Source organism: Sceloporus occidentalis, unplaced genomic scaffold, assembly GCF_023333645.1.
Source record: "Sceloporus occidentalis isolate IW3139 unplaced genomic scaffold, rSceOcc1.0.p SCAF_48, whole genome shotgun sequence".
Lineage (NCBI taxonomy): Eukaryota > Metazoa > Chordata > Lepidosauria > Squamata > Phrynosomatidae > Sceloporus > Sceloporus occidentalis.
In genome coordinates, this window is record NW_028317028.1 from 4,404,158 (window position 1) to 4,418,730 (window position 14,573).

Consider the following 14,573-nt stretch of genomic DNA (forward strand, 5'->3'; position numbering starts at 1 on the left):
AGTCTTCTGGCCATCACAATTTGGCCGTGTCAAAGTCGCTCAGATCCTTACGCTTGCCCATTTTTCCTGCTTCTAACAAATCAACTTTGAGAACAAAATGTTCACTTAGTGCATAATATATACCACCCACTGACAGGTGCCATGATAACAAGAGTATCAGTGTTATCCACTTCACCTGTCAGTGGTCGTAATGTTATGGCTGATCGGCGTATATTGGAGATTATGTTTTATATAAGACACCTTGTTCTGTAACCTGCAAAAGGATCTTTTTGGGAGAAATGGAAAATATTAGCAAGTTTAATATCTTAGTAAAAGAGAAATAAAAATAAAACCCTTTGGAAGCTTCCTGGGCTGCTTGTATTCTCACTTCTTTCATTTGTACATAAAGCTTACTGAGTGATAGATATAGCAAGTGAGCTATTCAAAGTTGGATATTGGCCTTGTACAAACATCATGACTCCATATCATACTGCCTTATGGTAAGCAATATAATTAGTCTTAATTACTCAGATGGACCCTCTGATCCATGGAGGTCTATGGAGGACTTCGTTAGCATTGCCATAAATCGCACACATCAGCTCTGTGTGGTGAGCAGGGGAAATCACCCCAAATATCACATGTCTGCTCAGAAAGACAACATATAAGTCTGCAGATAAAGTTAATTGGAACAAAAAAACAAAACTACATGCAAGACTTCCATTAAACAGGAAAGCTATGCATTTGCTGTTCTTTACTGAAAAAGAAACAATAATAAAGCCTAAAATTAAAGTCTGACTGCTGCCTTTAGGCAGGCATCAGTACATGGAGCACACTGTATGATATGTCTGCTTGCCAGCCAATCTATTGTAAGATTTTTTAACCCCCTCCTCTCAGGGATCATAACTATAACTCCAATCACCATCAGCCCGTAAAACGCACCAGGAGTGCAAAAACAGTGTTGTGCTTGCAGATATTTATATTTTACACGCATGTACGGTATATGCAATACACTGGCAGAAACTCTGGCGTAGGGAAAAAAAATCCTCGGGGTAGAAACTGCAACTTTTCACCTTTTTTTCTCTGAGATGACGTATGCCAATAACTATTTCCTTTTTCGTATTTAACCAATACCATTATTGTACATCTCTGTATCACATGCCGGTGCTTTATCGATACATAATAATCATAAATGTTTAACTGCAGGTGATTGACAGAACAAAAGGCATTTCTGATGTCCCCGAATGGTTTCATGGAAGTCGTCTAAACTATGCAGAGAATCTTCTCAAACACAAAGAAAATGACAAAATTGCCCTTTATGGTGCACGTGAGTTCTGCTTATAATGTTCTAATACCAAGAAGGCAACCCCCATTGATTGAGCAATTTCTTTAGCAATTTTCCTTATAAGAATCATATAAGAGATAATCAGCATGTCCAGGACCAGGCAAAATAGGTTTGTTAGTTTATGTTGGAAAATGTGATTCCAGTTCTCCCTTTCCATGAGCTACATTTCTAGGTTACTTTGATAGCTAGGGTATAATAGGGACAGAGCTGTAGTTTACTGAAGTGAATATAGCCCTAAATCCGAGAGATGACCGCATAGAACCCCCCCCCCCCCACAGATATATATATATATATATATATAATATGGATACATTAAAAGTTAAATTTTAACTTCTTTATTTTTGCTACAGTATTGTTAAAAAAACCCAATTTGGGTCAAAAAGTAATGCACTGAGAGGGGAGTTTTTATTAAGGCAACGTATGAAAACAAATTTCACTTATTCTTGAATTCTGAGCCATGCTGCCTTTAACAGTACACTAAACGTTATTAGTGATTTCACTGTTTTTTAGTTCACACACATATATATATATATATAAAGTTCAAAATTAACAATTGCACACCAATCACCACTTTTTTAGCCCGGTGCCAAGTAGCTGCAACAGCAAATCATAAAACATCCAAAAATAGTTACCAGCACTCCAGGGACTTCTTTAAATAATCACTCAAGAAACTGCAGTTTTCTAATCAACGTTTCAGTCTGTTTATTAGACTTCCAAATGTCCTGATGAAAGTCTAATAAACAGACTGAAACGTTGATTAGAAAACTGCAGTTTCTCGAGTGATTATTTAAAGAAGTCCCTGGAGTGCCGGTAACTATTTTTGGATGTTTTATATATATATATATATATATATATATATATATATATATATCCAGGTAAAAATAATACTATGGGTTCAAGGTTAAACCTAAAAGTACATTTATTTGAACATACCCTATTGTATTTAAATGTATAGCATAGTCATATTTTTAACAGCCCAAGCAATGTATAATTTGCTTTGTTGTCTGTTCTATTATATTAATTACACCACTTGGTCATTTCCAAAGGGGAAGGCAAGGAGAACGTGGAGAAGGTGACCTTTGAGGAACTAAGAAAACACGTTGCTCTGTATGCAGCCGCCATGAGGAAAATGGGTGTCAAGACTGGAGACAGGGTTGTTGGTAACTATTTGTATTTACTAATGTAACAAATACCATCCCATTATTTCCATAAATGTAAATATATAGAGCTTTTAACACCTGTCCGGCCAGACAGAGTTGCTTTGGGTTATCAAACGTTCATGTTTGATAGTTACAGTTCAGTGTGCGTGTTAAGGTGAAAAATAACCATTTTGTCCCTGATGGCATAACCAAGTATTGTTAACCTAAAAATAAAAATAAACCCCAAGCAGTCGAAGACATGAGAGAATAAACCCTAAGCAACTGGAGACATGAGATTTTGGGCAACTGCAAACCAAAATGTCAGAGCTGGTGGGAAAATATGGTCCAGTTGTCCAAGGCCTTCCCTGATAATAGAAATAAAACATGTAAATATTATGATTAATGAATGCCATTTTTTTTCACTTTTCCTAAATTGTATATTTTAAAGTTCAGTTCACTAAATAATCCTATGGCGTGGTGTTTACGGATTAAAATAGCCAACATAAATGCATCAGATGTGTGTGTAGTTGGAAGCGGCCGTCAATTTAACTTTCTCCCTGTCTGCGTGGTTATTCTTTCCCATTTAGTTATTGCTCTGTTTTGTTATTTCTCTCCTTTGGTAAAAGTGGATTTTAAACCAGACGTCTCCAAAACAATTAAACTGACACTCCCAAGAAACCAAATTGTTAAATTAATTTCAAAAGCCGCGAAGCTGACAGCCCCCCGTTGAAACGTATGACAATAAAGAAGAAGATTCTTCCAGAATAAGCAGTAGAGGTTAATACATGAAGGAAACTTAAGCATGCATGGATTAGGAATAAGACATAGGTTTGGTTTTGAAAACAAGTCAATTTTGTGTTAAGATGTCCGTTCTCAAGCTGGCATATGCAGAAGTTGTGGACTGTTCACATCTCTCAAGGAATACTGTTCACAATTGAGGTTCCAATGCACTAAAACAATATAATAATACCAGTTTCTGTAACTTTAAAAAGGTTTGATTGTCTCAGTCCTAAACGCTGTGTCTTATTTCAGGATATCTTCCGAACAGCATTGATACGGTTGAAGCCATGCTGGCAGCTGCAAGTATTGGAGCGATCTGGAGTGCAACATCCCCTGATTTTGGAGTCAATGTAAGTGTTATCCACATAGCTTTCCTAGTTTGTTGTTTGTCTGTTTCATGTATTTGTATAATGCCTAGTGAAATCGGTTAGACTTTTTGAGTCCCCACTCACATGAAACAGCCCTGGCACAAAAACATGTCAGGGTTTACCCATCATAATGTATAATCGAATATGTAACTCTCCCTGCGAACTCCCACTGTCTGAAACTATATTGTCCTTGACCTCACTTGATTGAGTGTGTTTGGTACATACTTGGTTCTTTGCCGAGCACCATTCATTCTGATGCCCTCCTTTTTATTTCCAAACGCTTCCAAAGTTGTATTCAGGCCAGTACTGTAACAAAATATGTTTTTTAAAAGAACATTGCGTAACATTTAGAAATAAACAACTGCTTGTTGTTTCCTAGACTGGGAAATTGTGACCTGACTTCATAAATCAAAAGATCCTGGAAAACTTTTTCAGAAAGCTGAAAATGTTATCACTCTATGCAATTTATTTTGAAACATTTCGTTTTGAAATGTTTTTGTGTTTGTCGAGTTATCTTTAAAATATTATCAAATTGTGTGGCTCAGAGGCAAATGCAAAGGCAAATACACACGTGCACAGAAAAGAAACCATTATAAAATATGACATATTACAACAGCAGCAGGGCCAGACTGGGAATATTTAAGTATCCCTTGTATGCCAAGGCCAGCAGCAGTTAATTGATGTACACGCAAGCACCGGCTGGATGGCCCTATGTGAAAAAGTAATTAATTAAAAGGTCTTAAATACCCATTGTTCCTATAACCTGTCGGTATTTTCATGTGTTAGTGCTCACACCAATCAATCACATTGATATGGGTCCTGTTATATCTGGTATAACGCTAACACAGCATTACACAATAGGAGCATCATACCAACAGTCAAACACCGTGGTGGTAGCGTGATGGCCTGGGGCCGCTTTGCTGCGTCTGGACCTGGGGGACCTGCCATAATTGATGGAACCATGAATTCTGCTGGCTAGTAGGCAATCCTGAAGGAGAATGCCCAGCCATCAGTTTGTGACCTAAAGCTCAGGGGCGGTTGGGTTATGCAGCAGGACAATGATCCGAAGTACACAAGCAAGCCCACCTCTTAATGGCTCCAAGGAAACAAAGTGAAGTTTTTGGAGCTGCCTAGTCCAAGTCCTGACTTGAATACGATTGAGATGCTGCGGCATGACCTTAAAAAGCCAGTTCATGCTCCAAAAACCCACCAGTATGGCAGAATTAAAATAATTCTGCCAAGAAGCGTGGCCCCTCCACAATCATGTAAAAGACACCCCCAGTGCCTGTGTGTACGGGATTGATTTTGCAGCTGTGCATCACACTGTTACCACTGGAGGGCAGCAGAGCCCTGTGATCTGTGGATATAGCTTGACTCATGCAAGGCCTTGTCGATAAATTACATTAAAAGAATTTCACTTGTTTGGAATAGTATGAGGGAGTTAAACCTGTATTTTCAGCATTTCATTTCCTTTGAAAATGTTTGCTTGCTCTGCACTCCTCAGTTCATTAACAAAATATACCTCCCTATAATTCTTCATTGCAAGGTAATCAGTTCGACTAGACTCTGGGGTCAGCACGCTGCCCCTGGCTAAATCACTCACCACACTCACATTACACGGCAATGTGCTCTTAGATCCGACTCATTTCTGGGTGTTTAATTTTATGTTCTGCCAGCATCATTGATCTTAGTTAACTATAGTATTCTTAGGCTTTTCAATTATTAACAGTACAGAAGCTGCTGTGTGTTCAGCTGCATAGCCCAGATATGGCTGGTGAGTGAATTTGCAGGAAAGAGAATGAGAGTAAAAGCCCCAAGGAACTATGTATCCTGTTAGTTTTCACTAGCTGTAAGATGCAAAGCGAGTTGGCTCTATAAGGATCTTTTAAGAATTGGACCTTTTTTGTACTACGGTGACTCTCAGGGCACATACTGGCCACTGCCTTCTTCTTTTGGCTATACTAAGGTGTACAAATACATATCAAATATTCTGTACCCATGACTCATAATGTATTAACGTTGGCATTGAGCTTATGGATCTGTGTTAGAATTTTTTTGCCCAACCCTGGGCATGAAGCAAACTTGCCAGACACATGTCTTCTTTAGCAAAACCCTTGCGATTGCGTAGCGAGGTGTACACAGGACTTGCAGGTGGTATGTGGGAGAGACATTTGTCAAGGAACTCCATTGAGGTTCCTTGCAAAGTCACTAAAATAAAATTTAAGAGAAAGACATGGTTTTTACTGTTTATGCATTCCAGCTTGAAAGCACAACTCTTCAGGTTCTCCTTTTTCCGAGTTTCTTCTAGTTTTGGTATCAAAACAACATCTTTCCCCAGACTTAATATTGGGTAACCACAGGAAAAACAGCTGAGCAATTCAACTGCCAGATATAACCTACAGTATGTACTAAGAGAATAAGACATAACGTACATATTGTTTGCCGTTTACCCCACCAATCATTTAACTGATATTGATACAGTTTTATGTAATGGCTTTTAATTTTGAATGTCTTTGTTTTGGCTCTAGGGTGTCCTGGACAGATTTTCCCAAATTCAGCCCAAGCTAATCTTCTCAGTTGAAGCTGTGGTTTATAATGGAAAGAGACATTCCCACCTGGAGAAACTCCTGAGTGTAGTAAAGGGTAATGTTTGCTTAAGGCAAAAAATGCATAAAAAGTTTCAGAAATGAGGTTATGTGTCAAAATGGATTCTGGTGCAACGTTTCAAGTACCTTCTAAACACCACATTAATTAATTCATTAGCAACATAAAGGTAATGGTTCAGATGGTGGTTTGCAGAAGGCTTGGGATGTTTCAGGATAGCTACAAAGTTCTTAAACTTAACACCAGAATGTATTTGTAAAATATTATTTGCTTTTATTTGTTGACATTTTTGTAAGTCTGCAGATCCAATTTTTCTTAATATTGATTAAGTGTAAATCCTATATATTTTTGATTGTTGAATGTTTGGGCATTTAGGTATATTTTGCAATTACGTTTAGCTGTACATTTCTTAGGGTTACCAAAGAGAAACCATACACAATAAAATAAAATAATGTGTTAACTTCGCAATAATGGGGCTTTCATGGTTGGTGGCCATGATGATAAGACCACTTAAGCTTTGCACTAGAATTAGTCTATCTGTTTATGACTGTGTTTAGTCTTTTGGACACATATATATGTGTGTATATATATATATATATATATATATATATATATATTATACAGTATATGAGACATAAAGACTAAACAGTCATAAACGGATAGACTGACCATGTTAGATTAATATGAAACACAATGATTGTGCCATAAGTAAATCATTAGCCTAAGAAATTATCAAAACTGATAACATGGTAACTGAACATCATTTAAAGGTATATCCAGCCAGCTCATATACATATTCTCTATTGTCCTTTTTGCAGGACTGCCTGATCTGAAAAAAGTGGTAATAATTCCCTATGTTTACTCAAAAGAAGAAATCGACATCTCAAAGATCCCCGGCAGGTAAGGGATGAGTGGGCAATCTGATTATTACCTGTTGGTCTTGGAGTTGCTATTACAAAATATGTCTATTTTTTACCCTATTAAAGTGTTTTGTTTCATTTTTATTTATAGCTTGATATTAAATGTTCCCATTCCAGAGCTATGCAGATTATATAATTTAGTGCCTGGAGATATCATATGCCAGCAACTACGAGCTTGTATTCACAAGGAAGCCCGGATTGGCCATCTGGCAAATCAGCCAAATGCCCTAAGGTGCTAAGGCTGATTTTAATGCCCAGTTCTGCCCACTTGCCACGGGGGATTTCTGGTTGATTGGAAAAGGGTATAGTTGACCTTTATGTTGGTAAACTTGATAAATTGCTGTCTTGCAGCCAGTTTATAATTGATATGCTTTTGACAAAACTAAAGGGTTTTACGGAGCTTCTTCACATTTGGATGTAATGATTATGTGCACTGCTTCAGAATATGATGGCAATAAATAATAATGTATAAAAATATGCAGATTAGATTAGACAAATCAGTTGTTATCAGCCATCACATTCTGTAGCCCATACTCATGAAGAGAGATTAGTAGTGCTACGTGTCGAGTAGAAACATTCCATTAGTTTCCATGGTGATTCTTCCACATTTACAACTTTTCCTCCGAATTTCTCTTTATAATATGGCCATGTGTTTCTGCTGTATGGTGCTATTTTAGAATGTCACATCTGAAACTACGACCAGCGCTACGTTACCGATGGCTGTCACTCTAAAGAGTTGAGCTGGTGAGAGGCACCACCACTAGATGGTTTTCTATGTTAACAAGGAACTGCATGTTGGAAGGACCATCAGACCCACAGTTCAGCTAGGGTGCTAGCAGTTCTATGGCAGGCCCTGATGGAAACCTCCTGTTTAACTCCACTCTAATGGGTGACAATATCAGGCATGGTCAAAGTGTCCGTGCCCGGACTTTGGTTTCAAAATTTCCTGCCACGGATTTCATATTCTTTTGTGGGAGCAGGTTTACTAGAACCTGGAAGATTGATCCATTGGATAAAATGAACAGAAAACATTAGCCTCAAAGTGCGTGTATTTGTGTCACTTACTTTAAGAAATTAATATATTGTGACGTTCTTTCCATACTAATTGCGTCTCATAGACTGCAAAACTCCATCACATTCTGGGCTCTCTTCATTAAGACATCTGCTCCAAGCTACCTTTCTTGTACAGCACATTCAAAATTCTAATTTAAAACACAGTGCTGTTTGTTAACTCTTTCAGTAAAAGATGGATGACTAGGCCTTTGATATATTTACCACTCCTTTTACACACACAATGCTGAGGTTTACCACATCTTAAGCCGTCATGTGCGTTTTAATGCTCTTATAGCACAGAGGTCCCTTTAAATTTACGTTTGGGCCCTGTTGAAAATGAATGATAGGATTCTGCAGAACCCCCCATATGCATTTCCCCCTTTTCCCCAACCCAAGCTATTTTCCGTGCAGGAGATATGGTATATTTACCACCAGTCATCTCCAGCGCTGGGTCGAATGTCAAGGGGGGATTGATTTCAATGGTAGCACTTTTCTACCTCTGATTGGCTGCTTCATTCAGCCAATCAGTGGCAAGAATTATCAGGCCACAGAGGGGGAGGGGAACAGAAGCCTTTCCCTAAGGTACGTATTATATTGTTTTGTACGTTTAACATGCATGGTTCTTTGGTGATGCTGTCAGGACATTAAAGCGTCCCTTTAAGGAGAATGTAATCTTGTCCTGTCTGCTGTATTAATTGATTCCACTTGTGTGCATCAGACTGACGCCTCTCTGGGGTTTCCATACATAACATCCAGCGGAAACTAACTGGCTTCATAAATATTTTACTGTTTGTTTTCATAAAATACATAATTCTTTTTACTTTGATTTAGGGCTATGTGCGCAGAATAATCCCGAACGTTATTCTCAATGCTCTTATTGAAATACTTCTTGTGTTACATCCTCATGTCACCCCATAAAGCTGTTGTCAGGATTACAACTCCCATCACCCAAAACCACATGGAAATGGGAGGGATAAAATACATTCTAAATGCCACCCCTTGTCACCAAGCAGTTAAGAGATTTTTCCAGCAGCTGTTAAGTTATGCTAATGCGGTGACATTTTTTATGTAAATTTCCAAGACATGCATTCACTTGAATATCATGAAGTGGAGATTTGTCTTCTCATAATGAGTGAAAATTGAAATTTATATCCCAGTCTTCAGATGATGCTTCTATTTTATTTATATATTTTGTCATTGGTTTGATATTTTTTCAGTGTAATATAATTTTTATAGCATGCAGAGGTGGTTACCCATTTATATTATTTATATACATATTTTATAGGACCTGTAATGGTGACAGTGTCCCCTAACAGACCTGTTTAGTTTAATTTACGCTGTTATCAGATAAGTATCAGCTAAGAATAAAACTGTTCCTTTCAGTTTATAGTTCCATGCGGAATAAATGAGACATTTAGAATCTGATACCAGTATTAAATGTCTGGCCCCCCTAGACTGGCTTTTTTAAAATGCTAAATATAAAGTTATACTTAACCCCATTATGCATAGAACATGGACAATAGCTAATTATGAGTTAGTAATAGTTTTTTTTATGTTTTTTTTTTTTTAATTTAGTGTATTACTTGATGATTTCCTGGCAACTGGAAAAGTTGGGGATCAAGCCCCGCAACTGGAATTTGAACAGCTGCCCTTTAATCACCCTCTATACATCATGTATTCCTCTGGCACAACAGGTGCACCCAAATGTATGGTGCATTCAGCAGGGGTGAGTGTTTACTAAATATATATATATATATTTGTTTTTTTAATTTTTTTTATTAATATATTAATGTGGGACTGAACTTTTTTGACTTTTAAGAAAACTATTTAACAAACCTTACTTATATTAAAAGTAAGACACAGAGCGGCTAGTGATGGTACTTTTTTCCAACTTTTGTGGGAATTCTTCTGCAAACCTTACTTTTAATATATATTTATTAAGAGTAAAAAGAAGTGTAGTGTCGCTTGCAGACGAGTCAGATAGCTATTTGTAAGTTATTTTACCATGCTCTCCTTTTTGGAGTCTCTTCATCAATTGGTTATTGTCTAATTTTGACCGCAAAACTGCATTGTTTTACATATGATACATGCAATGTATGAACTTTGTATTGAGAAGCATTTAGGAATGCTGATGTTGTGACTCAAAAATAGCACACAATGCCAAGTAGCTTCTGCGAAAGCTCAGTTATGAATGAAATCCAGGAATTGGTGTGAGGGTAAGCATTATGAGTAATCATTACTTATTATAGTTAATATTGGGTGTTAATACCAGGACCCACTGGAAAAGTGGCCCCAAAGATTTTTCTAAACCGGACACACAGGCATATCCATAAGCTTTATATTGACCCCTTAGTGGAACGTGTACGCCCATAAATGTGCATATAACAATATACCTTAAAACAGCTTCATTTATGGTAACTGTTGCATTGCTAATTGCTCACTTTTGGATTAATAATCTCTACTTGAAATGTCCGTTTGCCAGTCTGTATTTTGTACGCAGACTTGCTGAAATGTATTCTCTTTTGGCAAATACTGCTCTATTAAACGATGCATTAGGGTGGTCGAGCCAGGGCCAGACCATTTACTTTTCTAGTTCTGGGATAGATATTTTTTATTTATATATTTTTATTATTATTATTCATATTCATAGCAACGATTTTTGTAGCTTTTTACACAGCTAGGATATGACACACCAAACACTGGTACAAGGAGGGACCTGTTCTAATGTGTAAGGGTAGTAGTTACATGGATACATGTTATGTACAGCAAGTAGTTTTAGTTGAAGTTGTCATACACAATACATTTTTTTTTTTTTATCCTTCCAAACATTGTAATTGAGCTACAAACAGTTCTCACAAACCCCTCGTACTCTTCCAGTGATACGTCAGCAGAGCAGGTGAGGTGTGAACGGGGCACGAGACCGTCTGCTGACTGCAATGTGAAGTCTCACTTACAGAGCTGTTGTATCCTAAGAATTTGTTAGAGATGTACGCAGCATGTGTGAGACACTGAAGGGCTGTCAACTTAACTCCTTACTCTAAAAGCACTCTTTAATATAATTCCTGAATGGTTAGAATTCTCTTCTCTGTTCCACTTAGCAACAGCCCCAGGAGGATTGCAGAAATAGCCCCAACAGCTTTAATATTTAAAAGGCTGCGCCTTTTGGAATAGTAGTATAAGAAACGCCTTGTGCATTCACTTAATGTATGTTAGCCTAAATAGATTCATCTTTAATGATTACAATGGTAAGAAACGAGGACCCTAGGTCCAGTCAAAGCTCATTGCATGGAGCCCCCGTGTGATGAACATTACTGAATAAGATTTACAGTGTCTAAGGCTGTTGTTAAGGCAGCATAAATAGGGCAACTGGCCAATAACCCCATAGATGTCCATATTAAATGAGAATTGTAAATACAGTAGAGCTGGAAAAAACAAGTCAAGGACTTAACATTTACACACTTTATTAATATTTGAAAATGTGTCATGGCTTCTTATCAGCATAATTGAAGGTGATCATTAAAAGTAAGGCGAGTTTTGTGTTGGATTCTAACTGCAGAACAAATGACTTATATTTTGTCACTTTCTGTCTTTCTTTTGTGCTTTTTTCAGGGAACCTTGATAGAGCATCTAAAAGAACACATTTTACACGGCAATACCACGAGCAGTGATATTATCATGTACTACACCACGGTAATGCTCACTGGCAGGAATGCGGGTCTCATGGCTAACTAGAGCTCCTCAAACCATCTTCTCTGTCCTTTTCATCTCGGTTGTAATATGTTCATTAAAATGTTATTATTTAAGTGTTTTATTATTTTTTTTTATAAACCAGAGTTTAGAGGTGGGGCTTGCACATAGTGAAAAAACATTATAAGATGATCTTAAATTGTCTCTATGATTACTTCTCTTGACTCTGCCCTTAATGCCAGCTGTTCTAGAGTTATTCTCATTGCCGAGTACTTATTTACTGGAAATTACTTTTTGCAAAATATATAATTGCCTACAAGTGTGATAGGCATCAATGCAAACTATAGAAAGTAGCCTTTTTGTGTCATTTACATTACTATCAGTCCTTGGTGATTTAGTGGATAGTAATAGGAGGTCTATACGGGGAACCTTTCAGTATTCCCTGTATTGGTTCCTTACCACCCCCCACACACTATTGGGGGATACTAACATTGCTGTTGGTAATCTCTGCCGACTCCTTTCTCCCTGCAATAGACCACCAGGAACAAGCGCTATAGAGCTGACAGCATTTTCTGAGGTTTTTGCAGATACTCCATTGATGGGCCAATGTTCAGGAGTAGGCCCAGACAGGCCATTGGTCAAATGCTTGGATCGGTGCCCAGTGGTGCCCCCCACATACCTTTATTGCAGACAGTAGATCCCATTATTTAGTGTGCGGTCGGCAGCTGGATACACACGGGCGTACACTGCAAAAGTGTAAGAGCGTAGCATTCAGCAAGGTGTACTCAGTAGGCTGCTGTACATACGTCATTTATCAGTCACTGGACTTAAATCGCCATGGCCGATTTTAATCGGTACCAGTCAGCAGATAATGAGGGATGAGTCTTAATGATTTGGGGACTCTGCATCACAGACCATGTCATCTGGTAGTGGTGACATCAAAAAGGTCTGTTCAAGAACAAAGATAGGCAAGGTGTGACTCAGACATGTACAAGCCAATGCCCAGGCTCTGAACATGCTAGCAGCAGAAGTTCTTGTTTGTGTATGTATGGACCACAAGGCTGACCTTGTGCAGCTTCTGGTTTCTGCATATTTGGTCCCAATTGTTTTTAAGCTCATTTTTCTTAAAAGTGCCTCCTTTCTTTAAGTGTTATTACACTTGTCTCAGTAAAAGCTACTAGAAAGTCTGTAACACAATTAGCAGAGCTACTTAGTCATTGTTTTTATTGTAGTAATATATATATGGGGTATCTAGATGATAAACCATGAAAAATCCTTCAATTTCTGATTGGTCTTTTCCTCTCCAATAGGCTGGGTGGATGATGTGGAACTGGTTGATCACTGCAATGGCGACAGGAGCTTCTTTGGTACTGTATGATGGCTCCCCCCTTGTCCCTAGTGCCAGTGTGCTTTGGGATCTTGTGGATCGGCTGGGGTAAGTCTAGTTACTTGTAGAGATATAACAATGGATATGTCACTGGTTTTTCACTTAAAGTATCAAAATTACATTATCCTTTGCTTGAAATTGAGCTTTGTGAATCCCAACTGATATTTATTGATGAATGTCTTGCCTTATATAACCAAGCTGACACTAACCAACTCTCAGATCAATGAAAGGTTACAGCACACAGAGACAATAGTTTCCTTTAGTCGGTTAATTACATGTCAAGCAGCCATAATAGCCCTAATCTTGTGTTATGTTGTCCCTGACATCATCACTAAAGAAGAATGTATATACCTCTCAGCTATAATATGCATTAAAGATAGTGGAGGGTCCCTTTTAAGGGGAAAAACTGAAACTTGAAGAGTTTAATCGCTATAGAAGCTTGCAGCTCGGACAATCCCATCTGCTTCAAATAAAAAAAAATGCATTGCCATATGATCTATTTTAAGAATTCAATGTTCAGAATATTCGGAAAATAGTAATTTGGAAAGACGTTTGATAACTATATATGGCATTACAATTTTAAGTGCTGTTCTTTTAGGGTTTAGCCAAGAAAGGTATTTTTGTTTGCAAACTATATTCTATTATTCCTGTTCCAAAATATTTCCCTTAACACCTGCAAGGTTTGATGTGTGACTGGAAACGTCCACAATGGAGCAATTCCCCAATTTCCGCATGTACACAGGTTTGTGTATGTATTTATCTGGGGATACCTCTGTATGATTGCCCGCGGTCATGTACTGCCTCATCTGATGGGTAATTGGTTATGTGTGCACATTCAGTCAGCTGAGTAACTTTCATGGAGTTTTGTGGGAACAAAGCCCTGTTCTACATAATGCCCCCTCGGCTTTGTTTGCAGATCCTTTCTTACCCTCTTTAATATAATGCCTGTGGATGAGACTATCTGGAGCTTCCCTATCCCAAGCTGAATTGTGCTGTGACTGTCTATGATTACAAAAAAAGAAAGTACCAAGTTTGTAGAAGGGAAAAGCAGTAATCCTACTGAGCATTCAATGGCTTGCAAACACACAGTGTATATACTATATATATATATATATATATATATATATATATATGTATATAATTGATGGGCCCCATTCTAACAGTGTTGACCTTGACCAGCCCCTGCATGTCCTGGCTGAACTCTGATACTGGTCAGCTCAGTAAACCTACTGTTCGCACAAATCCCTGCTTAGTTCAGTTGAGGTTAAGATCAGTTAAGATGAAGTCTGTGTGAACTACCTTACAAAACGGTTC

The 14,573-nt window shown here is 37.9% G+C and overlaps 1 protein-coding gene across 2 annotated transcripts in view; it reads left to right on the forward strand.

Moving 5' to 3' along the window:
• Window positions 1-14,573, forward strand: part of AACS (acetoacetyl-CoA synthetase) — a 32,867-nt gene that overhangs the window by 6,813 nt on the left and 11,481 nt on the right. For both annotated transcript variants that reach the window (XM_089491072.1, XM_089491073.1), the window contains exons 3-10: window positions 1,183-1,303; window positions 2,368-2,481; window positions 3,493-3,590; window positions 6,137-6,251; window positions 7,031-7,112; window positions 9,761-9,911; window positions 11,795-11,875; window positions 13,183-13,307. In XM_089491072.1, the coding sequence (XP_089347198.1) occupies window positions 1,183-1,303; window positions 2,368-2,481; window positions 3,493-3,590; window positions 6,137-6,251; window positions 7,031-7,112; window positions 9,761-9,911; window positions 11,795-11,875; window positions 13,183-13,307 (887 nt within the window). The remainder of the gene's footprint in view (window positions 1-1,182; window positions 1,304-2,367; window positions 2,482-3,492; window positions 3,591-6,136; window positions 6,252-7,030; window positions 7,113-9,760; window positions 9,912-11,794; window positions 11,876-13,182; window positions 13,308-14,573) is intronic.